Source organism: Carya illinoinensis, chromosome 10, assembly GCF_018687715.1.
Source record: "Carya illinoinensis cultivar Pawnee chromosome 10, C.illinoinensisPawnee_v1, whole genome shotgun sequence".
Classification (NCBI taxonomy): domain Eukaryota; kingdom Viridiplantae; phylum Streptophyta; class Magnoliopsida; order Fagales; family Juglandaceae; genus Carya; species Carya illinoinensis.
In genome coordinates this window covers 23,274,149-23,297,207 of record NC_056761.1, presented here as the reverse complement: position 1 = coordinate 23,297,207, position 23,059 = coordinate 23,274,149, and the positions used below count along the sequence as shown (strand labels likewise).

General features: G+C 39.6%; 2 protein-coding genes across 3 annotated transcripts; one reads left to right on the top strand and one right to left on the bottom strand.

Annotated features, from left to right (window-relative positions):
• The first annotated feature begins 698 nt into the window (after nt 1-698).
• LOC122278858 lies at nt 699-3,543 on the top strand. 2 transcript variants are annotated; one of them, XR_006229365.1, is made up of 3 exons: nt 699-768; nt 877-2,903; nt 3,015-3,543. XR_006229365.1 is itself a non-coding variant. In XM_043089065.1 (3 exons), exons 2-3 carry the CDS (start codon nt 2,730-2,732, stop codon nt 3,363-3,365), a joined length of 525 nt encoding a protein of 174 aa, XP_042944999.1. In that variant the 5' UTR covers nt 705-1,059; nt 2,706-2,729; the 3' UTR covers nt 3,366-3,543. The 2 variants fall into 2 exon arrangements, 1 of the variants encoding a protein (XP_042944999.1); XM_043089065.1 differs by having other exon boundaries at nt 705-1,059; nt 2,706-2,903.
• Nucleotides 3,544-4,817: 1,274 nt separating this feature from the next.
• On the bottom strand, nt 4,818-8,269 carry LOC122278567 (protein FAR1-RELATED SEQUENCE 5-like). The gene is made up of 7 exons (XM_043088746.1): nt 8,183-8,269; nt 8,040-8,114; nt 7,803-7,931; nt 5,467-7,716; nt 5,258-5,347; nt 5,089-5,166; nt 4,818-4,964 (listed from the first exon to the last, which is right to left on the bottom strand). The coding sequence occupies exons 1-7, from the start codon at nt 8,267-8,269 to the stop codon at nt 4,818-4,820; spliced, it is 2,856 nt and encodes a 951-aa protein (XP_042944680.1).
• Nucleotides 8,270-23,059: the final 14,790 nt, after the last annotated feature.

Here is a 23,059-nt window from a genome sequence, read left to right as displayed (position 1 = left end):
AAATGATCACTCAACATATTAGGTTTAACTAAAGTACTATTATGAGCTATATATCTAACCCGTTTTTATAAAACACAAAACATGCAATCAAAGGAAATTCATATTTTAAAATTATTCTAACATTAACTACATTGGTTAATGTTAGAAGAAAAAAAGTATGTTAAAGTGTACGGATCAAATATGATTATAAAGTCAAAATTTTGAGATTAAGAGGATGCTGGGAGAATAAGATGAGATGAGAAATTTGTGAATAATAGTGAAATTGTTTATGTTAATTAAGATGTTTTATTGGATTTTTAGAAATGAGAGTGAAAATATTGAATAAAAATATTAAAGTTAAAATATTATTATAATATTATTTTTATTTTATAATTGAAAAAAATTGGATTATTTTTTGTGTTTTGTTTAAAAGTTTGAGAAAATTGTAATGATTAGGTAAATTAGATGAAAAAGTTAAAAATTTGAAATTGAAAAGTGTTTATATTTTAATGACGTTTGAGAATGAAATAAAATGAAAAATTTTGAGATGAAATGAAACCATATCTATTCCCAAACAACTATCTATTCGCAAACAACCCCTAAGTAGTTATGAGTTTCAGACAATGAAAAATTAAAGGTTGCCTTGTTATTTTATGTGAGAGTTGTGATGCGAGTTTGGATGGGTCACACGACTTGCATAGGCTAAGCTATAAGACTTAGGAAAAGTCTTGTTGCAGGCCACTTGCGGACGGATTCGCGCACCAGGCTGACGTGGACATTAATGAAACGGTGAGTTTCATTCTAAGCGGGAAGATGAATTTGACAAACCGGCTGCAGTCCTTTCGATATTCACTTTTCTCACCTTTTTCTTTTTTCACTTCTCCTCTCACCTCTCAGCTCTCATCCCCGGTTTGACAAACTTCTCCTCTCACCTCTCACCTCTCACTTCTCCTCTCACCTCTCACGCCGTGGGAGCAAAGGTCGAAAATCCTCCCCATCACTTCTCCTTTCGTTCGGAACCACTGCAGTAAGCCGGGGTGGCGCAGATCTGTGCAGTCGGGAATAAATATATCGGAAGAGGTCTCTCTCTCTCTCATGCTTAATCGATCTTCGATCGTTAACATAGGATATATATTGTTGTTTTGCTTAATCGATCTGTACTTGGCCTAGGGTTTTCTGTAGGACTTGGCCTAGGGTTTTAATTTTTTGGGGTTTTCTGTTGGACTTGGCCTAGGGTTTTATTTTTTTGGGGTTTTCTGTGTTTTTCTTGTTAGAAGCCCCTAATCTGTTCGAAGATGTTATTTAGGGTTGGTTTGAGTAAATTAACATGATTTGTATACATTTTATCGATCTGTACATGCTGTTGGACTTGGCGAAGGGTTATAATTTTTTGGGTTTTCTGTTTTTTTGTCTGTTAGAAGCCCCTAATCTGTTCGAAGATGTTATTTAGGTTGGCTGTGAGAAAATGAACATGATTTGTAATACATTTTCTCGATCTGTACATGCTGTTGGACTCGGCTTTGGGTTTTTTTATTTTTGGGTTTTCTGTGTGTTCCCTGTTAGAAGCCCCAAATCTGTTCCAATATTATATTTAGATTTGCTGTGAGAAAATTAACATCATTTTTAGTAGATAATCTGGATCTGTACATGGTGTTGGATTGTAATAGGCCACTATTTTTTTAATTTTATTTGGATTTGAGGAATTGTTAGAAGCCCCTAATCTGGTTTTAAGGATACCCATGGATTTGGATTTGTTTGGATTTGTTTGGATTTGTTTTTAGTCGTGTGAATTGAAAGCAACAAAAAGTAAGTCTGATTTCCAATATCCAAGCTCTGTATTTTCTGAATCCATCTGAAAACAAGGCTTGAGGCCATACAAATATGTTATAAACTTTCACCTTTGATGGTCCCATGTGTTTGGCCCTTCAATCTTTTTAATATGTCGTGACATCAATAATCTATACGCCCACCAATATCTTCGTTGTTCATTTTCTGTTTTTGCAATATTGTAGCTTAGACTGCCACTTCTTGCATTTTTATAAATAATCTGTGTAGTTTTAGCAAGAACATTTTTTTGTAACTTTTTTAATTTAGCTTGTTTACTTTTACTCTGTCTTTGATGTTAGAGATTTGCACTTCCTAAACATATATAACGGTTATTTCTTGATTTGTATACAATTATCTTCACAAATCCCGACTTGACTGGCAACTTTTTGTAAAGTATGTGCGCGCTGGGATGTGGACACCATCATATGTGATGAACTAGTTTATTTATGTTTAGAGTTCCATACTTTCTGCATATAGCAGTATGTGAAGTGAACTTAAGTTTTCATTTTTACAAGTTACTTTTGCAAAGTATGTGTGCGCTTGGATGTGGATACCATCATGGTAGATGAACCAACTTTTTTTTTTTTTTATCTCCTAGTAATTTGAAGTTCCTATTGATATCTGTTAATGTACCAAAGTACACTTTGCTAAAGCATTAAACACACCTTTACACTTCACTTCAACCCAATGTGAAGCACAATATGTGTAACTCCTTTTGCACTTGATTTTTTAGGATTAAACTCAGCTCCCCTTCGGGTGGATTAAAAATAATATAATCTTTTTAAGGATTAAACCATCTAACGTTTTGGGTGATTAAACTCTCTTGTTTTAAAAAAAAAAAACTTGTAAACCCCAACAGCAAACAATGAATGAAAAACACTAATATTTTTTAGCAACAGCATACTCCATTGTTGATTGGGAACATGTTATCTGAGGGAGATAAGGTATCATCGTCAGTTTCTTCATCTTCTATTGTTAATCATACTTTGAGAATCAACCCAATTTGCAATTGTGGGTCACCTGCTTCACTTAGAACATCGAACACGCCAAGAAATCCGGGCCGATCATTCTTTGGGTGTTCAAAATACAATACCAAGGTACAAAAATTAATTATTGTATACTTATCCAGTACCAATTTCAGATTGACTACACCATCCTTCACATTCTCATATATGTTTGTTTGTTTGTTTGTTTGTTTGTTTATATAGGGATTACCACATTGCAACTTTTTCATATGGGCAGATAGTGGTAAGGAAATGGAGAATGACCTTATGAAAGTATTCATTGAGATTTTGATGAAGAAGGAAGAGCTCCAGAAAACACATGAAGAGTTGCAGAAAACACATGAAGAGGTTCGCCAATTATTGCAACTTTTTCGAAGAAGAGAGGAAGAGGTGCGAACAATGATGGAAGAGGTTCGACATTGTTCGGAAGAGGTTCGCCGTAGAGATGGCGAAATTGTCAAGCGGGAGGTGGAAGTCCGGCGTCAACGCACACATATTCGTATATGTGTGGCAGTTTCTATTTTACTTTATTTGTACTTTATACGATCGCTTTGAGTATTAATAGGCATTTAGTTGTGTTTTGTATAAATTTGTTAGTGCAAGTTCAGAAGTTGGAACTTTTGGGACAACTCTTTTATGTTGGTATTTGTAATTTTTGTGTGGAAATTGAAGTGTATACATGCCTACAGGTCTGGCAACTTACTAGTAGAAATATGGAAGTTTTTTGGGGAAATCTGGACAGTTTGGAAGGTGCTTGAAATGTAGTTTATGCATGATAGACTTTTTTATTTGAGTAGTTCAGCTGGACCATGCAAATCCGAACACCTTACTTGTGCATGATAGCCTGTTTCCGTCATCATCTTCTTTGATGAGGCATAATAAAGAGGACTTTGTAACAAGTATATACTTGGCACTTTAGTGAAGGTTTTAGATCAAGAGGACTTCTGGGACAGATTAAGCGGATGATGATTTTTGGTGAAAATCAAGTATATACTTGCCTTCTAGGAGACACTCACTCGGCTACATACAACTTAAGTGGCATGGATGGTTGCCACTTTACGTAACTCATGATGAATATAAGCAAAATCTATATACAGTACATTATGATTGAAGATAAATTCCTTTAGTGTTTGTTTTACTCGGCAGGAAGCAGGGGAAGGTGCTGACCCCATCTATACCCCAAAAGCAACCCATAAAACAACACTTCCTTGCTCGGCACATGAACTTGGGTTCATCCACAACAAATATTTATATACGATTCAGGATTAGACTAAATCAGCAATTGTAAAACCTGTGAATCATCCACAACAAATATATATATACAGTAAATCTGAAATACACTCTCCCTACCAAATCAGCCCCTAATCTCCTTCCATATTATGCAGGAAAATAACGTCATTCACATGGGAAAAAGTTGGAACATACAACAATTACTTGAACCCCTGATCGACAATAAGCTCTTAAGTTCTCAAAAAAGTATTTACAACAAAGGTCCACCCTATGATAAATAATTACATAGCTATATGCCCAACAAAAAATAATTACAACTTCTCCACCCATCAAATGCCTAATTACAAAAACTAATTAGTAAATAAGTCAATACAAATGATTACAAAAATATTATATCCACCCATCAAAAAATTGCAACTCAAAAGCTGGATCAACGCACACAAGCTCGACTCCCCATCATTATTCCTATTAATCTTCCATGGCTTTGCACAAAATACTTCCCAATCATCAACATGATTAAACTGGAAAGTAAAAGCACCCAATACAAATGGATATGCCCAATCAATTTCCAATATATATGGTAAATTAAGATGTTTAAAGCAAAAAATGACATCAAAGTATCATGTGCCCAACAATATTAAACATTTAATGCCTACTAAAGTTAGTGCAAAATATGTGTATGCGATGGAAAGTGTATTTTAAGTTTAGCTAGCTGAAAATCCTCAAAATACCACTTCCTTCACATGCGGCTTATATATATATATATAATGCATGTACTCAATACTCCACCAAACATGCAAGTGTATTTTTTCCACAAGTAGATATCTTGAGCATCATGATTAAACATTCTATGTATGATAATAGATGCAAAATTGCCATACTTCCTTCATGATCAAGCTGGGTTCCATCCGGATGAAGTTGCATCTGTCACACGTATAATATAACGGTTAAAATTCAGGCCCAATACATCCTCTAAAAAAAGAATTCACCATGTGAAAACATTTTTCATTTAGTTTGAGATGACAAAAATCTAACTAAATCATCTTACACTTTCTTGCGTCTCATTCACCGCAACGTCTAGCTCGGTGACACTAAAGTCCAACACTTCGGTAGTGTTTTGAGGAGGCTAATAATACAGCATGCAAAATATTAGTAAGAAGTAAAGTTTAACCATGAGAAATCTTTAAATACACAAATATGAAAAACCCAAATGAAACCTGAAATGTGACACTTTGTTGTGTCCCAACAACTGTGGAACCAAATAAATTCCTTCTAGTTCCCAGAACTTCGCCTTCTACTCCATGCGGCTACAAAGGAAGCAAATAAAAACCAATTTCTATTAAGTCATAAAGGCATAATAACAGTAAAACACACTTTCTTGAAGCAGTAAAATCTGGAAATTCCTTTAGTCTGTAATTGAGTTAACCTGTTTACGTTTTCCTTTCTGAGTAGCCTTCTTTGTCGTGGGTTTAATATGTTCAATCATGGATTTTTTCCTGAGAGAAGGCGGTCTGCCTTTTCCTCTCACTACATGGGGACTGAATACATTCTTAGAAGTGGCAGTTGTGGTGGGCACGGCAGTTGTTGTAACATTCACCTTTGATGGCGGCTTGTTCGTGCGGTAGCCTAAGTTCATTGCATCTAACTTAGCTAGCATATCCTCAGTGTGCTCATCACATGAAGATGCATTTGTGGCTACTTCGTTGCATTTCTTGATGATACGTGAATATCTGCATACTTCAGGCCTCTCATCAACCCCATCGTAACTACTTCGTATAAGAGTGTAAGTTCTCTTTATGTCTTTCCGCCATCGATCTAGTATGTACTTTTCTGGCACCGAGCGGACTTTGTTAACTCTCATAATGCCCAATACATGCCTACACAATACCCCTCTCATCTCAAACAAGGCACATGAACACTTCACCTCACATTCAGCCTCATTAAAGTACACCGTGTGGGTAACCTCCTTGATGAAATCATCAACATTCACTTCATCTTCTACATTGTATGTTGCAATTACACCATCCTTCCTGTGTAGAGTTGGAAGAGTTGCAAGCATCCCTATTACTTCTTTTTGAACTTCTCTAAATTTATTGCAAGTGTATATGTCTTGAAAAGTCTTCTCAAGTGGAGAGGGGGAGACGACGGGAATTGTAACATTGAATGACTGGAAGTCCGCCGCACTTTCATTCTCAATCTTCTTCCTCAATGCATTATCGAACTGATCGACAAACTCTTTTAAGTTTGTCTTAGCATGAACATACCCGTCGAAAAACGCATTCATACTCTCGCTTCTTTGGGTTGTACTCATTCCAGCCCAGAAAACATCTTTCATGAATACCGGTGCCCAATACGTACGCTCAGCATATAAACTTTTCAACCAAGCATTATCCTGCAAGTTGTACTTCGTAATTAACACTTCCCAAGACCCCTCAAACTCCTCAACTGTGTGAGAGTCATACACACAATTTAACAACCCAGTTTTCAACCCAGTTTTGAATTCACCATGTGAACCTAGCTTCTCAGGCAACTTTTTCAAAATGTGCCATAAGCAAAATCTGTGTCGACTGTTTGGAAAGACAAGGCTTATTGCATTTTTCATGGCTCTATCTTGGTCCGTGATAATAGCCTTGGGAGCTTCACCGTCCATACAATTACACCAGGTCTGAAATAACCATGTAAACGTTTCTGTATCCTCACTAGAAATTAATCCTGCGCCCAACAATATCGACTGTCCATGGTGGTTTACACCCACAAACGGTGCAAACGGCATCCCATATCTGTTTGTCAAATAGGTCGTGTCGAAGGTCACAACATCACCAAAATATTTGTAGGCTGCCCTACTTCGTGCATCCGCCCAGAATACATTCCTCAACCGCCCGTCATCATCCATATCCATTAGTGAAAAGAATCCGTCATTTTTGTATTGCATCCGCGCAAAATACTCACGGAGGGCTCCAGCACCACCTTTCCCAAGTCGAAGGTGGCGTGCCTTGTCAATATAATTCCGACAGTCCTTTTCATTGAATGGCAAGTTCTCAAACCCACCCGCTTCTTGCACAAGAGAGGCAAAACTCTTGTTCATTCTTATCCCAGCTTGATCATTTATGTCTAACACTCTCTTAACAGACTCGCTCACTTCTCTATTGCAGCGAAAAAATCTCGACTTTTGTGGACTTAAGCCGTGATTATGGGAATTATCTACACTGTTCACCTTTAACACACCTCTTTCTAACGTCACATTTATTCTTGCCTTACAGTCTGTCTTTGATGTCGGACGTGGCCTGGCAACATTAGACGTACGGTTCCGTGCCTTCCCACCCCTGGCACAACCCAATGTGACATATCTCAGGCTCCCATCCTCAAACCTATGGCTCCTCTGAGTCATTATCCCAAAACCGCATTGTTGCCCATATCTTTTATAATAAGACAATAAGTCATCTTCAGATTTAAACACCATTCCCAATTTCGGCTCCTCAACAATATCGGCCCCCTCAGTTTGGGGCACATTATCATGTGGCCTAGACAGATCATCACTCCCCCCAATAACAGTATCCATACTTTTTCCAGTAGACTCAGGTGTGGGATCTTGGGTTTCATCAACATGGCTTGAACTTGCAGAGTGTAGACCACTCGAAGGGTTAAGATTCGACTCGCATGGGGGCAACGGGTTTCCCTGCAGTTTACACCATCAAAATGAAATAAATCAATTTCATACATGGTTAAAAATAAGTGCAAAATCTGCTTGGGTGAATTTATCACCTGACTAGTTTGTGTAGATGCACTGGCTTCAGGACGCTCGAAAAATGGGGGTAACCATGCATTTGGCATTGGTGGATGGCAACCATGCATATAGTTTGAAAAATCCGGGTAACATGGTATTGGTATCACCTACAGATTATGAAAAAAATGTGTATTAATATAGCTCACGTCATTTGGTTCTAAAGGTTTAATATTAGTACATAAATACATCGTCTCTTGGTTTAATTGAGATGTCACCTGGGTTGGTAGATTGGTTGATGGATTTGCAGTTGGAGACGTCGATCCCAGTGGATAGAATGGTATTGCTATCATCTGTGGAACAAAACCAGTCATGATAAAGTCACTTTCAGGAATTTAAGATAATTTGCTCAGTTCCATACCTGGGAGGGAGGATTTGTGGATGGATTTGTTGTGGAATCTGCTGTAGAACGTGTTATAGGATATGCATGGTCCTTCCCTTTCTCCATCTAAACAAAGCATTAGAAAATTCAAAAAATTTCTTCACTATAATTTTAATCAAAGGCAATAAAGTAATTACAATTCTTTTTAAAGCTGGCGACGTGTTCTCTGTTAAGTAAATTGGAATCAATCCTCCCTCCTTGGTTGTAATTATTTTAAGAGATATTAAAAAAAATAACTAAGTTTTAATTGTGTAAAGCCGGAAGAAAAATGCTAGTATGCTTTAACAAATGTTGCTAAAACATAACTGAATTACATGTATATCTAAGAAAGTTGATGAATTAAATGACATGCCTATACCCAAAAAAACAATTCTGGTACCTTAAGCATAACCATGTAATCATGTAGCAAAATAATAATATATATATTATTATAATTTGCAGAAAATATACAAAGTTCTCATTTAAGCATTCATATAATATTCAGTACATTTTGTTCTCATTCTCTTAACAATAACATTAAACCAAACATATAGTTCACCATTTCATAAAACAAAGCATTAAGGGGTCCATGAGGATAATTATTTTGACCGGTGGGAATAGTTCATGGTTAAGAATCCGTCTTCAGCTACAACCGAACATTAACATGCATGAACTTGGGAAGATAATAAATTAGAAAAGCGAAGGTTTTTACTAATTTTTATCTTACCATAAGCTAAAGTCTAAAAAATATTTGCCTTATTTAAATAAAAAAAAATAAAAGTTTGTTTCACCATGTCTAGTTGTACTTCGTATAACTCTGTTTTCATACTCCATGTAACTCTGTTTTCAAAAGGCAAAGCCAAATCCTTCGTTATTACAACAACCAGGAACTAAATGCAGTTACAGTTTTCCTTAAATAAGCAAGTTTATACCTTTCCAGGAAGTGGTCGCGCAGAGGACCTGGTGAAGCAGTTGACGTCGTCGCGCAAACGAGGAAAGTTCTGCAGTGGAGGTGCTCGCGCAGAACAGCTGGTTGTGCAGTGGAGGTGGTCGCGCGGAGCTGGTTCGGCAGTGGAGGTGGTCGCGCGGAGCTGGTTGTGCAGTGGAGGTGGTCGCGCGCGAAGGGGGTGGTTCTGCAGTGGAGATGGTCGCTCGAAGGTGGTTCTCGCGCAAAGGAGGTGCTCGCGCGGAGGAGATGGTGCGGATGAGATCGTCGCACGCTGGAGATGAGGCTGCTCGGTCGGGGAGCTCAGGTCAGGGTCGCTCGGAGCAGCTTCAAGACGTCCTGGGAGGGAAAATGCCAGAACTAGCGTGCGGAAGAAGTTTACGTGGGATCGTCCGAATTTTTTTTTTTTTTTTTTTCTCCATTGCCACGTCATCATTAGTGCGCGAATCCGTCCGCAAGTGGCCTGCATGTAGAACTACTCTAAGACTTATCTATGGAGTTAATGAGATTTTGGGGTACATGGCAGTAGGATGAATTGTTTGGACATGAAAATTAAGAAGATTTCGTCATTTAGGTTAAACAATATTCCTGGGTGTCATGTGAATATTTATTTTAAAGAAGTATTATGTGATTTTGATGGTTAAATTAATTACTATACGTGGGCCCAATTAAATGATGGTTACGGACCGAAAATGGGTGATTTTGGGTCATAGAGTGAATTTTTTTTATTCTTTTTTATAGCCAATGAATCATCCATTCCAATAATAAAAGTCCTTACAAGATATTGTTTCTATCAAGTCATACAGTTTGTGATACAAAAGAATGAAAAGATCCTCACCACATATCAATATCCTCAACATTTCATGCATTCCTTGCTAATTGATGCGTTTCCACATTGCATGGCCTGCCGACATGAAAATCTGAACTTGTTGAAAGCCCCTCAGTATGCGACGAATATCCTGAATAAGAAAAGCAAAATCTGTTAAACACTCAGTTTGGGAGTTCACAAAGCATTTACAAGAAATAATCTGTTAAGATTTTTACTTACGCATGTTTCGAGAAAATGTCGAAATTTAAAAAAGATGAGTTATTTTAGGTCATGGTCATGATTTGTTGTATTATAGCTGTGCATGAAATTACAAGGTTATTAAATTACAATTTACGTGTTGGATGCATAAGGTTAAAATGTCATGTCAGGTCAATTTTAGGTGCTTAAGGTTGAAAAAAGGTGGCCGCTTTTACTTTATCAAGGTTATTGACTTTTGAGCTACAAGATGACATAGGTAACGGATTTGACGTAGATTGACCGACTGGATATTTGAATAATTATGGGATGAAGAAAAAATTATTTGAGTAAGTATTACGGGTCGTCTAAGGTTACGAGTAGTCTTATTAGGAGAAGTTCTGATTATTCTTTAATCTAGTTAATGGTGCACTTGCAATGGAAATCGGCGTAAGGACATGTTAAATGTAGGTGCCGTACGTGGAAGTTATGTGAGTGCATGAAAAGGTGTTTTTCAACTTGGAGGTGATTTTGCATATGGCTCGAGGTAAGTGACTATGTTCATACCCTTCTTAATGTTTTATATAAATAGAAATATCATTTTTGCAAACTATGCTATATATATATTGTAATGCCCTATTAGAAACCCAAATTACATCTAGACTTATACTCTAAAATGCCTAGTTAATAATATAATTGGAATCTAATTAGAACCATTATAAAGAGTAATGACTTTTCATTCTCAAGCAATATAGAATCTCATATACCACCCACCCTTATCACTTATCAGCCAGTATGAAGTATCACAATCTCCCTCCTTAAATTTCTAATATTCTCGTCGAGCCAGTATATCGTAGGTGGCATAGCTAAAGTCACATTTTTGGTTGAGATAGATTTCGATATCATTTATAATGCTCCAATGGAGGTTCAAGTCATATCTAGGCATATACTCTAAAAAAACTAGTCAATGATACAATTAGAGCCACATTAAAAATATTATAAAGATTAAAAAAAAAAAAAAACTTCTCATTTCTAAACAATATGGAATCTCATACAACATCTACCATTATCATTTATTAGTACATGTTTTAAGGATATATGTGTACAAATATTCCCTTACCAACCACTTTTACATGTAACCTAATTATTACATGTGATGCATGAATAGAATGACTGCATCTTATATATATTTATATATATATATATATATATATATAATTGTTATAGTCACAAATAGATTACACAAAAGTAAACTCACAAACTGACGTTTTGTATATAATACATTAGACATACTTTGTGATATCCCGTATTTACATATTTTTAATTATGTAAATTATTTTATTAATTAATATTATTGAATTTCTTGTTTTAACTTTTAAAATATTTAAGTGGTATTACCTAACCCACCCTTCCTTAGCTCCGATCTGCCACTGGTGAAGCTCATCCATTACATTTTCCAATTTGAACTTTTTGGCCTCCAACCGCCACCCAACCTACCACTCACGGCCAACCACCACTACCATTAATTTCATCAATACCCCTAAGTCCTTCCCCACCCATCTCAAGTCTTCATTTGTTCCCATTCAAAACTTGGGTTTTTGAGACCTAGGAAAGCACACACTCAATGAGCTTGGTAACACAAAGCGTACTCAGCGGAGTATCGCCCAACCAAGCACCAAAGGAGTGAACCAACCCCAATCGTCTCTTTCGGGGAGAACAACGAAAAAGGGGTTGTACCCCCATGATGACGTGCTGGTCATAACAATGTTAGTCACCAACTTCACCACCAAAGGATCCTCGTCAACAATGGTAGCTCCGCAAACATCCTATTCTGGGAAGCTTTCTCCCAAACGGGAATCTACATTGCTCAACGCCACTGAAAGGTTTCTCCAGGGACATGGTCCACCTAATGGGAACCATCGTGCTGTCGATCCTCGTAGGAAGCACCCCCTGCACAGCCGCAATCATGGTCAACTTCCTGGTGGTAAAGGCCCCATCGTCCTACAATGCCATCATCGGTAGGCCTGCCCTTAATAGCCTACAGGTAGTCACCTAGACCTATCACCTCAAGATGAAGTTCCTGACTCCTCGGGGAGTAGGAGAAGTCCGAGGGGAACCAGTCTTGGCATAGGAGTGTTATGTTCAGGAGCTCAAGAGCCCATGCAAGCCTTTGTCCATGACCCGCTGTGCTGGGCTCATGGGGGGTGGAAAGGGTGCAAGAAGAGGAATGCAAGGTGCCAAGGGCAGAGGTGTCGCAAGAAAAAGCTCCTTAGTTGAGGAGCCCGTTCCCACTCTTTTTATTTTGTGAATTTCTTTGAACACTGTAAATTCTTATTGATTAATGAAAGGGTGTCATTCAAGAAAACAAGATGATCTTTTAATAATGTAAGCAACGGGCAACAACTTCACCGCCGAACATTTACCTTCTTTATGATGCCAACAGGTGGGAGCAGATCCAATTGCAAACTTCTCAAACAACTTAACTCTCCAAGGGGCAAAAGAAGAGAGTTGGGCCGAAGGCCGCTCTACCTCTTCTGTGGTAGAGAGTGGGTCTAACCCCCCCCCCCCCTAGCCCAAATAACTTAACCTGACCCCTATCACAGTGAAAAGTGGACCAGCAGCATCGCTGTCCGAAGAAGTTACCTCTTTGCAAGATGGCAAAGGGATGAGTGCAATGCCAAAGGCTGCTTAATCCTTTCCAACGATGGAGTGCGGGTCAACCTTGGCCACCCGAAGATAAAGACTACCTTCCTTGTGTGTGTCAACATGCGGAAGCAAGTCTAGTCACAAATTGCCCTAACAACTTACCTCTTTGCAGGGCAAGAGATAATGTTGGGCCGAAAGCTGCTCTGCCTCTCCCACTGTAAAGAGCTGGTCTTGCTGCCCTCGGCAGCTCGAACAACTTACCTCGACCTCCGCCGTAATGAAGAGTGGGTCTAGCACCAATCTGGCCCAACACTTACCTTTCCTACGATGTCAATGGGTCTAGTTGTAAAATGCCCAAACAATGTACCTCTCACGGGATCAAGGGGAAAGTGAGGCCAAAGGCCACTCTACCCCTCCCGCGAAGAAGAGTGAGTCATGCCTCCCCGGCAGCCTGAACAACTTACCCCGACCCCCATTACGGTGAAAAGCAGTCAGCTGCATCGCTATCCGTACTTACCTTCCTGCTATATATCAAAATGATGGATGTAATGCCAAAGGCTACTTTATCCCTCCCGCAACAAAGTGCAGGCCAATCCTCAGCTGCCTGAAAGAGAAATTGAAGTTACATTCCTCACAAGCGTCAACAGACAAGAGCGGGTTCAGTAACAAAACTGCCTGAAAACTTACCTCTCCGCGGGGTTCGAGGGACGGGTACACCAAAGGCTACCTCACCCCTCTAGCAAAAGAGAGCGGGTCTAGCCCCTCGGGTGACCTGAATACTTACCCCAACCTCCGCTATGAACGAAGAGTAGGGCTAGCTCCAGCCTAACCCAAATCTTACCTTTCCTTATGATGTTAACGAGTGAGAGCGAATCCAGACACAAACTGCCAAAACCTGTTACCTCTTCGCTGGATCAAAGGGACGGGCGCGACAAGGGCTGCTCGGGCCCCTCCTAAAGGAGAGCCGGATGTGCCTCACAGCAACCTGAATACTTACCCAGACTCCTATTGCACTGAAAGAGCGGACGATCCCACAAGGCCGCCTAAATAAGTTACCTCCTTGGGGGGATGAAAGAGGCGGGTTGACTTAAGGCACCCCGACCTCTCCCCGATAGAGTGCGGGTAGGTCTTTTGACCACCTAATGCAAAGCATTAACTAAGATAACAAAGCAAACAATCAATGCAACAACCCAGAAGACACACTAAAAGAGTTACCTCCTCAGGGGATAGAGGGTAGCATTGGCCCAAGGCATCCCAGCCCCTCCCCGACGGAGAGCAAGATAGGTCCGAAAACCTCCCGAATGGCACCAGAAAGCAAGGATGTCATGGCAAGAGCTAAAAAGTACAGGTTTGCAAGGTCTAATCTCTCATGGAGCTAAGGATGAAATCATGACAACATGCTTCTATTTCAGATTGGAATTGGATGGGCAAGGCCAATGACTGAACAACTCACCCCCCCAGCCCGGGGACTAAAAGGAAAGGTCGAGCGGACGGACGCCCTGTCTGCTAGTGGCAAAAAGCTAGTTTAGCCGTGAAAGCGGTCCGACAACAGGATAGTGAAAGCTACAACAAAAAGATACCTAACGAATAAAAGCCCTGCAAGCAGGGAGCTGGCGACCGAAGGGGTCACGAGGACCACAGGGTTCAGCACTGGCAAGGTGAATCGAAAAGCTCAAGAAGGTGGCAATCCCCTGCCCAACACAGGACCCCAATTATTCCCTATGTTTCCCCCAGGCTAAACCAAATAAGGAAGAGAGAGCAAAACAAAAAAAAAAAAAAAAGTGTAGCAAAAAGAACACAGAAGAATATCCAAAGCAAGCACCACAAGCGCAAAGGAATTTCATTAAGGACAACAAGTTACAACTTAAAGCTCCAATACAAAGAACGACAAGTTACAACTTAAAGCTCCAATATAGAAAATGATGAGTTACAATTTAAAACTCTAATATAAAGGATGACAAGTTACAACTTAAAGCTCCAATACAAAGGGCGACCGGCCAAGGCCCGAGAGCACCACCAGCTAGTAGGGTCGAAACCCAAATCATATCTCACTAAAAGCTGGAGGCCAAGAACTTTGTCATTCATCCCTACCTACCAAAATGGTCAAACACTACATCTCTATAAAACGTCATACATGCAAATCACTTTCTAGTAAGTGAATATAGATCTCTATCAGTACGATGAGCCAACAGCGATAGCGAGACAGTCTCCTGCTACCTCTCTACCCAAGGACACTTGAAAGAAAATCAACTAAAAAGCAACATCAACAAAGAAACACACCAAGAATCAGAATATCCCAGAGTTGATTTCTACATTGAGAACAACCAAAAGGGCAAGGTGGTTCGACTGAGTCAAAAAGATTCTCTGCCAACATGCCAGCAAAGTCCCAAAGTATGAAGAACGAGAATGTATTTATGTATGAACACATTGCCTAGGACGAGAAGAAATAGAATGCGCTTCTACAAAGCGAAGGCGGCTTGATTGTCACCACCCGTGAACCGGACCTAATAAACTGGGTACATGGAAATTAGTAAAGCATTTCGGTGCAAAGAAGACGAGGCATGTCAACACCATGGTGGCCAGGCTTGCCTAACTAAAGGGAGTGAAAAGAAGCGAAATGATCGACACAAAATGGAAGGCATGGGGAAAATAAGGAAAATCACAGGACTCGCAGAGAATGGAGAAAGGGAATGAGTGCACTGTTGACCAGAGAAGGGGTGAGGCCTTATATAAGTAGACATGATGGTTGAAATCTAGGGCAATTGGTGCCCACGTGCCCAATCCAAAACTCGTTATTCTCGCGGTTCAACATGAATCCAATGACATGACATGGGAGGGAATAACTGATAGGCGAAATTAATGGCGAGATGATCAAATGGAGCTTTAAATGCAAAGGGAAACATTAGATTTCACCATGATTACAAAAACCAGGCAGCTGCCAAAAATGTGAAACGAGTAGGCACCACCAATCCAATTAAGACACAAGGGAGCAACTTGTGGAGGCCACCTAAGGCACGATCACACGACTAAGAAAAAATGAACCCTAAAAGGCTTGGTAGGGTAAGGCCTCACCTAAAGACCAATAAGGAGGGAGACTGGGAGACTCAACGGGGTAAAGCCCCACATGGAGACTGATGGGCCCCAAGGTGGGCCAAGTTGTAAAGATCCTTTGCAAGTTTCAGAATGGGCAATTACAAGATTAAGAGCTAGGTAGATGAAGCAAACTATGCAAGGATGGGTGAAATCCACTTGAGACGTGTTTAACAAGAGCCCAACATTCAAGATGAGTTTGAGAGGAGGAGATCTAGTTTTCATCCACGTGATACACTACGAAAGACACGACTTAGGCTTATTGTTATTGAAGGCCTTGGACTTATTTATTTTATTAAAAGAGCTTATTTTATTAGTTTAGAATAAGTGGGCTTGAAGATGTCAACCCACACATATATCTTATTTCTAATAAACTAGGGTTTTTGGGAAGGCCTTGTATTTTGGCCAAAGACATATTTGAAAAGTTATTATTTAAAGTAAACTAGGGTTTTAGAAGTACTGTAGCCCAGGCACTATTCACGCTACAGCACCTGCAGCTCACTTAGGATTTTGGGGATTGTTATTTAAACCACTTGTAGCCTCATTTGAGAGGGTAAGACATTTTTTTATTGAATTTTCATTGTGAGTGAGTTTCCTCATCTTGTTCTTAATTGAACTCTTGAACTTATCAAAGGTAAATCACAACCTTTGTGGCGTTCCTCCTTATAATTTGGGTTCTTGAGGCGGGATTTCATTAGGTCTAGATTTTAATATAATCTAGGTTTTTGAAACGAGATCTCAACGGGTTTAAATTGTCCATCCATAGACTTGAGTTTGGCGTTCTTGGATTTGTTTTCTAATATTGTTGTTGGATCTCAAAGCGAGTTGATTGGGGTTCACATCATTTAGTATTCAGATCCAGGTTTCCAATCAGATCTGATTCTATCTTTTATTTATCGCATATTTAATTCTAGGACTTCATTGTTCTAGGGTTACCAAAAAAAAAAGAGCAGAAATTCGTTTTTCCTAAGGCTGCCAACTTATTCTATCATTTGGGTTTCATGTTCATCATTATAGGGTGGCTAAATTCATTATTTGAGGGCTGCCTAAATTTGCATCATCTAGGGTTTGAAATTTCTAGGATTTCATTAATTCCCTTCTATTTTCCTTGTCAATTTTTTATGTGATTGAATTCAATTATTTGATTTGATCACAATTGAATATTTTTGTTTGTGGTTGAATTGTTGAGAAAAGAAAAAAAAAGGAAAGGAAAGGAAAAGAAAAGAAAAGAAAAGAAAGGAAAAGAAAAAAAAAATTGAAAAAAAAAAGAGAGAGAGAAAGAAAAGGATTTTAGGTATAGGTTGTTTGAAATACTTTGTCATATGAAATTGAGTGACTGAGCCATCTTTAAAGGGGCTGAATACTTTTTTTCTAGTTGGTGTCTTGTTTTGTAATTACTCTTTCCCTCATATAATTTCCTTAATTCCCGTGTCATTGTTGTTCTTTCCGTATTTCTCTTGTTCTTGTTTTTTGGATCTAATTACTAGTTGGGATTAAACAAGGTTGCTTTGTCTTGATTGAGTTCAATTAGTTCTGAAAGAACTTGAGTGGGAAAACTCTTGAGGTAAAAGGCAAGAGTGTGAGATCATTATCGGAAAAAGTCAATTAAGAATGAAACACGAGTAGAGTATCGTTATTCGAGTGTAAATAAGTAAGGGAGCGTGTGAGGTATTTTTTCCTCTAACATTCTTTTTTTGTGTGCAGAGCATATGATATCTTATAAAAATAACTCATCACCAAAGGGGATGGTAGATAACTCATTCTATGTGTTGCAGTCCATGCAATAAAAGTTTGAAACGTTAAATCTGAAGTTGGAGAAAGTGAGGGATAAGATGGAACAATAAGGTGCATTGATTAGAAATTTACAAAGTGAGAGAGATAGGAAGAGATGTGAGCCTCGTATTGAGAATAGGTACGATAAGAATGAAGAGTCTGACGAGTCTCTTATTGTTAGGCATGTTTCCAATACAGAATTTAAGATGGATGATATAGAGCAGCAAAGAGAGAACATTTTTCATACTAGATGCCACATCAACAACAAGGTATGTAGTATGATCATTGATGGGGGAAGTTGTACTAATGTTGCTAGCACTACCTTAGTTGAGAAATTGAATTTACCTATTTTGAAACATCCTAGACCATACAAGTTACAGTGGTTAAATGATTGTGGGGATGTTAGGGTAAATAAGCAAGTGTTAGTATCTTTTTCAATTGGGAGGTACAAGGATGAGGCACTTTGTGATGTAGTACCTATGTATGCTGGTCATATTTTGTTGGGAAGGCCGTGGTAGTGTGATAGGAGAGTGATCTATGATGGGTTTAGGAACATGTACAGTTTTGAAAAAGATGGAAAAACAATCAAACTTGCTCCTTTAACTCCAACACAGGTCCATGAGGACCAACTGAAATTGAAAAGTGAGGTTGATCAAAAAAGAAAGAGAGAAAGTGAGATTGATCAAAAAAGAGAGGGAGAAAGTGAGATTGATAAAAAAAGAAAAAAAAGAAAAAAAAAAGAGTGAAACTGAGATTGAGAAAAAAAGAAATAGTGAGGCTAAAACCTCAAGAGAATGAGAGAGTGAAAAGAACAAAGAGTGTGAAGAAAAAATAGAGAGTGAAAAGAAAATAGAGAATGAAAAGAATAATGAGACTGAAAAAAAGAGAGAGAGTGAAAAGAAAAAAGAGAATGAAAAGGAAAAAGAGAGTGAAAGAAAAAAAGAGAGTGAAAAGAAAAATGAGAGTGAAAAGAAAAGTAGAAGTGAAGAAAGTGAGAGAAAAACAAAGAGAGAAGTGAGTTTTTATGCTAAGGTGAATTTTACTACTAATGGATTTAATAAATCTTTGCCTAGTATTGTTATCTCTTTGTTGCAGGAATATAAGGTAGTAATTCCTAGCGGAATGTTTAGTGGATTGCCACCTATTAGAGAGATAGAGCATTACATTGATTTTATGCCAAGTGCAACAATCCCTACCCGACCTTTCTTTGAATAACATGAGTCCATGACGCACTTGAAAGGATACTGTAAGTTGAATAGAATACATGCCAAGTAAGTGCAATTCATTGAGATATTTCCTTATGTAATCAAGTACACATAAGGTAAGGAAAATTTTGTATTTGATACTTTAGCAAGAAGGTGTGTCCTTGTCATCATTTTAGATACACAATTATTGAGACTTGAATATGATAAGAAATTGTATGTTAATAATGATGGCTTAGCTGGTGTGTATGGAGTATGTGAGATAGCATTGTTTGCTCATCTCTATAGACTAGATTGGTACTTGTTTAAAGATAATAGATTTTTTGTACCTAATAGTTCTATGCATGAGTTGCTTGTTCTTAGAGCACATGAAGGTGCTTTTTTGAAAATTTTTGGTGTAAAGAGAACTTTAGACGTGTTGCATGGCCATTGGTGGGAATATCACTTGTCATTTATTGACTTTGCATATAATTGGAATGGTCCATTTGGTGTAAAGAAGAGTTTAGGAGTATTGTATGAATATTTTTGGGAGTATGGTTTACCATTCATTGAGATCGCATATAATTGGAGTGATCATTTTGGTGTAAGGAAGACTTTAGATGTTTTTTATGAACATTTGTAGGAGTATCACTTTCCATTCATTGAATTGTTGCATGAACGTTTGCGAGAATATCATTTGTCATTATTAGAGTTTTCATATAATAAGACCATACATACTACTATTTCTCATTCATCTTTTGAAGTTGTTTTTGGCTTTAACCCACTTATTTATTTTGATTTAATGCATTTACCTGTTGATGACAGAAGAATCTTGGATGGACATTTCTAAATTCTTAATAAAATTAATGATACTTCATATATAGTGGATCTTCTAGGTATGTATCATGTGTTTGCTATTTTTAATATTACTGATCTTTTTCTCTTTGATCCAGGTGGAGATTCGAGGTCGAATCCTTTTGAGGAGAGGGGGAATGATGGGCCCCAAGGTGGGCCAAGTTGTAAAGATCCTTTGCAAGTTTCAGAATGGGCAATTACAAGATCAAGAGCTAGGAAGATAAAGAAAGCTATGCAAGGATGAATGAAATCCACTTGAAACGTGTTTAGCAAAAGCCCAACAATCAAGATGGGCTTGAGAGGAGGAGATCTAGTTTTCATCCACGTGATACACTATAAAAGACACGACTTGGGTTTATTGTTATTGAAGGCCTTGGACTTATTTGTTTCATTAAAAGAGCTTATTTTATTAGTTTAGAATAAGTGGGCTTGAGGATGTCAGCCCACACATATGTCTTATTTCTAATGAATTAGGGTTTTTGGAAATACCTTGTATTTTGGCCAATGGCATATTTGAAAAGTTATTATTTAAAGTAAACTAAGGTTTTAGAAGTACTGTAGCTCGGGCACTGTTCACGCTACAGTACCTGCGGCTCACTTAGGGTTTTGGAGATTGTTATTTAAACCACTTGTAGCCTCATTTGAGAGGGTAAGATATTTTTTATTGAATTTTCATTGTGAGTGAGTTTTCTCCTCTTGTTCTTAATTGAACTCTTGAACTTATCAAAGGTAAATCACAACCTTTGTGACGTTCTTCCTTATAATTTGAGTTCTTGAGACGAGATTTCATCGGGTCTAGATTTTAATATAATCTAGGTTCTTGAAACGAGATCTCAACGGGTCTAAATTCTCCATCCATAGACTTGAGTTTGACGTTCTTGGGTTTGTTTTCTAATATTGTTGTTGGGTTTCAAAGCGAATCGATTGGGGTTCACATCAGAGACTGACCAAAAGGAATACTAAGAGGCTCATAGGGGTAATGCCTCACTTAAAGACCAACCAGGAGGGAGACTGAGATACTCGGTGGGGTAAGGCCCCACCCAGAAACCAACCAAGAGAAATGCTAAGAGGCTCAGCGGGGTGAGCCCCCACCTAAGGGTTGGCCAGGAAGAAAGGCCAAGGCACTCAATGGGGTGAGATACCACCCAGGGCCCCATAAGTGGGCGACAATGGAAGGGCGAGAGGCCAAATGAATTCTCATCGCATGCACCTGATAAGAATTGACGGGGTAAAACCAAAGGGAGAAGGAAAATACAAAAAGAAAGGAGACCCCCCACCCCCCAAGAAGAATAGGATGTGTAATGGCAGCCTTAACCGTAGGAAAACATTTTAGGAGGAGGCCACCACTAGAGCACGACCCTCAACGTCAGCAGTGTCCTCTTCAGGCCCGGGAATGTATAGCACAGTGACCCCAGGGACACAATAGGTTTTTGACAAACGACGCCATGGACCTAGAACTAGCAATCGGCAAGGTTCAGCAGATTGGGCTCGACACCGACAAGATGAACCGAAGACTCCGAAAGTCAGCCATCCCTGTAGACGACACGAGCCCCCTAATCCCAACGTCAAAACACCCTAAGACAGAAAAGTGTCAAAGAGATCAGTTGAGGGTAAACGATCGGACAAAAACGCCATAAATGGCAAAGGCATCTGTTTTATTAATAATCAAGCATCTACATATTGGGCGTGTGATGACTATGCAAAAAAATTGAAAACAAAAATTAAAAAATAAATAAATAAACAAGAAGAAGAAGAGAGAAGACTAAAGAACGGGTACATCAGTTTCCGGCTCAAGATCCTCAGTCTCTGAAGTGTTGACCGTCAGAGCGGGTGGGTTTAGATCAATAGTACTTGTGAAAGCATTAGGCATCAGGTCCATCCCCAACTTGCGACCACACTCAAAAGCTTCTTAATCAATAGAGACCGTTATAAGGTCGAGGTTGCGCAAGAACCTTTCACACTCTAGCGGGAATGGTTGTGAACTCAAGATGGTCCCACATCAATCTGAGGCCCTCCGCACACCCTTCAGCCCACGCAACATCACGAACGCTTGTGACCAACTTCAACTGGCCATCTAAACAGGAGGCGATGACACCCTGCGCATGAGAAAGGCCCCTCTGAAGATTTATGACAAGCCGTCCCTTATTCAAAAGGCTCTTCTGAAGATCAGTGATGACTCCCTCATGTCCTTTATCAACCTGGCATCCCTCTTCGTTTTCTTTTTTAGCCCCCTCCAGCGGCTTTCGAGCTTGGCCAACCTCTTATTGGCTTCCTCTAGGGCTGAGCAGATGGTAACCAGCTCCTACTCCAATAGCTCTTGTTCCTTCCTCTCATCGCTAGCTCACTGTAGGGTTGTTCGGCTCAACGCGCGGAGGGTCAGGTTTTTCTTCACAATGGCCTCCTGGCATCCACAAACAAATCGGGCAAAGCAGAGGAACTCTATCGATAAATAGAAACAACGCAGAGTAAGTCACAATATTATAAGGACCGGTAAAAGAAGAAAGAAGGCGGAAAGGGAAGGCGAAGTGACATACTTCGTGGAATAGGCTAAAAAAATACTTAACAACCTGGCTGATAGACTCCTGACGGCGCCCCCCTAGGCCATTGGGCCAAATCAGGAATGACCTCAACCAAATCTTCCCTGTTGGATCCTTGGGCCGCTGCCTCATCCCGATGAATCTATTCGACATCGTCTCCGATAAGAGGATCAGGGGACCGACCCCCGATTTCGTCAACATTGGGCTCGCTCTATCATCCTAGCCGGCACTCCCGCTTGGGCAAATGGGTTTTCACCCGAACCTCCCAGGTCATTGCTGACTGCAACATCCAAGAGGAGCCCACTCACCAACAAACTAACCGCAGTGGCTAATCGTTCGAAAGCAGGATCTGAGCTTCCAAGTAGTTCAAGAATCTCCGCACCAATTTTGGGAGCCTCGCTACCTCATTCATCGGCCATAGGCTAGGGTGCCGCGGAGAATGTGCCTGTAACATCGACCTCATCCTCGGGGACGTGGCCACCTATAGCTAAGCGTGCCGTTGAAGCTGGAGCGACTGTCGGGCCAGCATCAAAATGACGCTTACTTATGCTAGCATGTCTAGAACCCTCAGCCGCCAAAGCTCTTGGTAATAAAGTGGCAAGCCCCCCAGCCTTCGAAACCACACCACTTTCTCCGGGACCAAGCGACGGCTCGGTGGGAACCTCAACTAGAGTGTCCCCAGCCAATGGCTTCGAAGACCCTGAAGAGGAAGAGTCCGTAGACACCTCCGCGAGAATAGGATGGCGAGGCGTCCCTGTCGAAATTGCCAAAACTACTGGATGAACAATCTCAGTTGTAACCAACACCCGACCCTCTGGAATTCAAACCTCCGGCCCAGGACAATCA

Excerpts from the sequence above, each read along its gene's own strand:
- LOC122278858 (XM_043089065.1), top strand. The coding sequence starts at position 2,730 with ATGTTATCTGAGGGAGATAAGGTATCATCGTCAGTTTCTTCATCTTCT. Across the intron at positions 2,904-3,014 it reads GTTCAAAATACAATACCAAG|GGATTACCACATTGCAACTT; the intron begins GTACAAAAATTA and ends TTGTTTATATAG.
- LOC122278567 (XM_043088746.1), bottom strand. The coding sequence starts at position 8,269 with ATGGAGAAAGGGAAGGACCATGCATATCCTATAACACGTTCTACAGCA. Across the intron at positions 7,932-8,039 it reads CAACCAATCTACCAACCCAG|GTGATACCAATACCATGTTA; the intron begins GTGACATCTCAA and ends CATAATCTGTAG. Across the intron at positions 5,167-5,257 it reads AACAAAGTGTCACATTTCAG|CCTCCTCAAAACACTACCGA; the intron begins GTTTCATTTGGG and ends CTGTATTATTAG.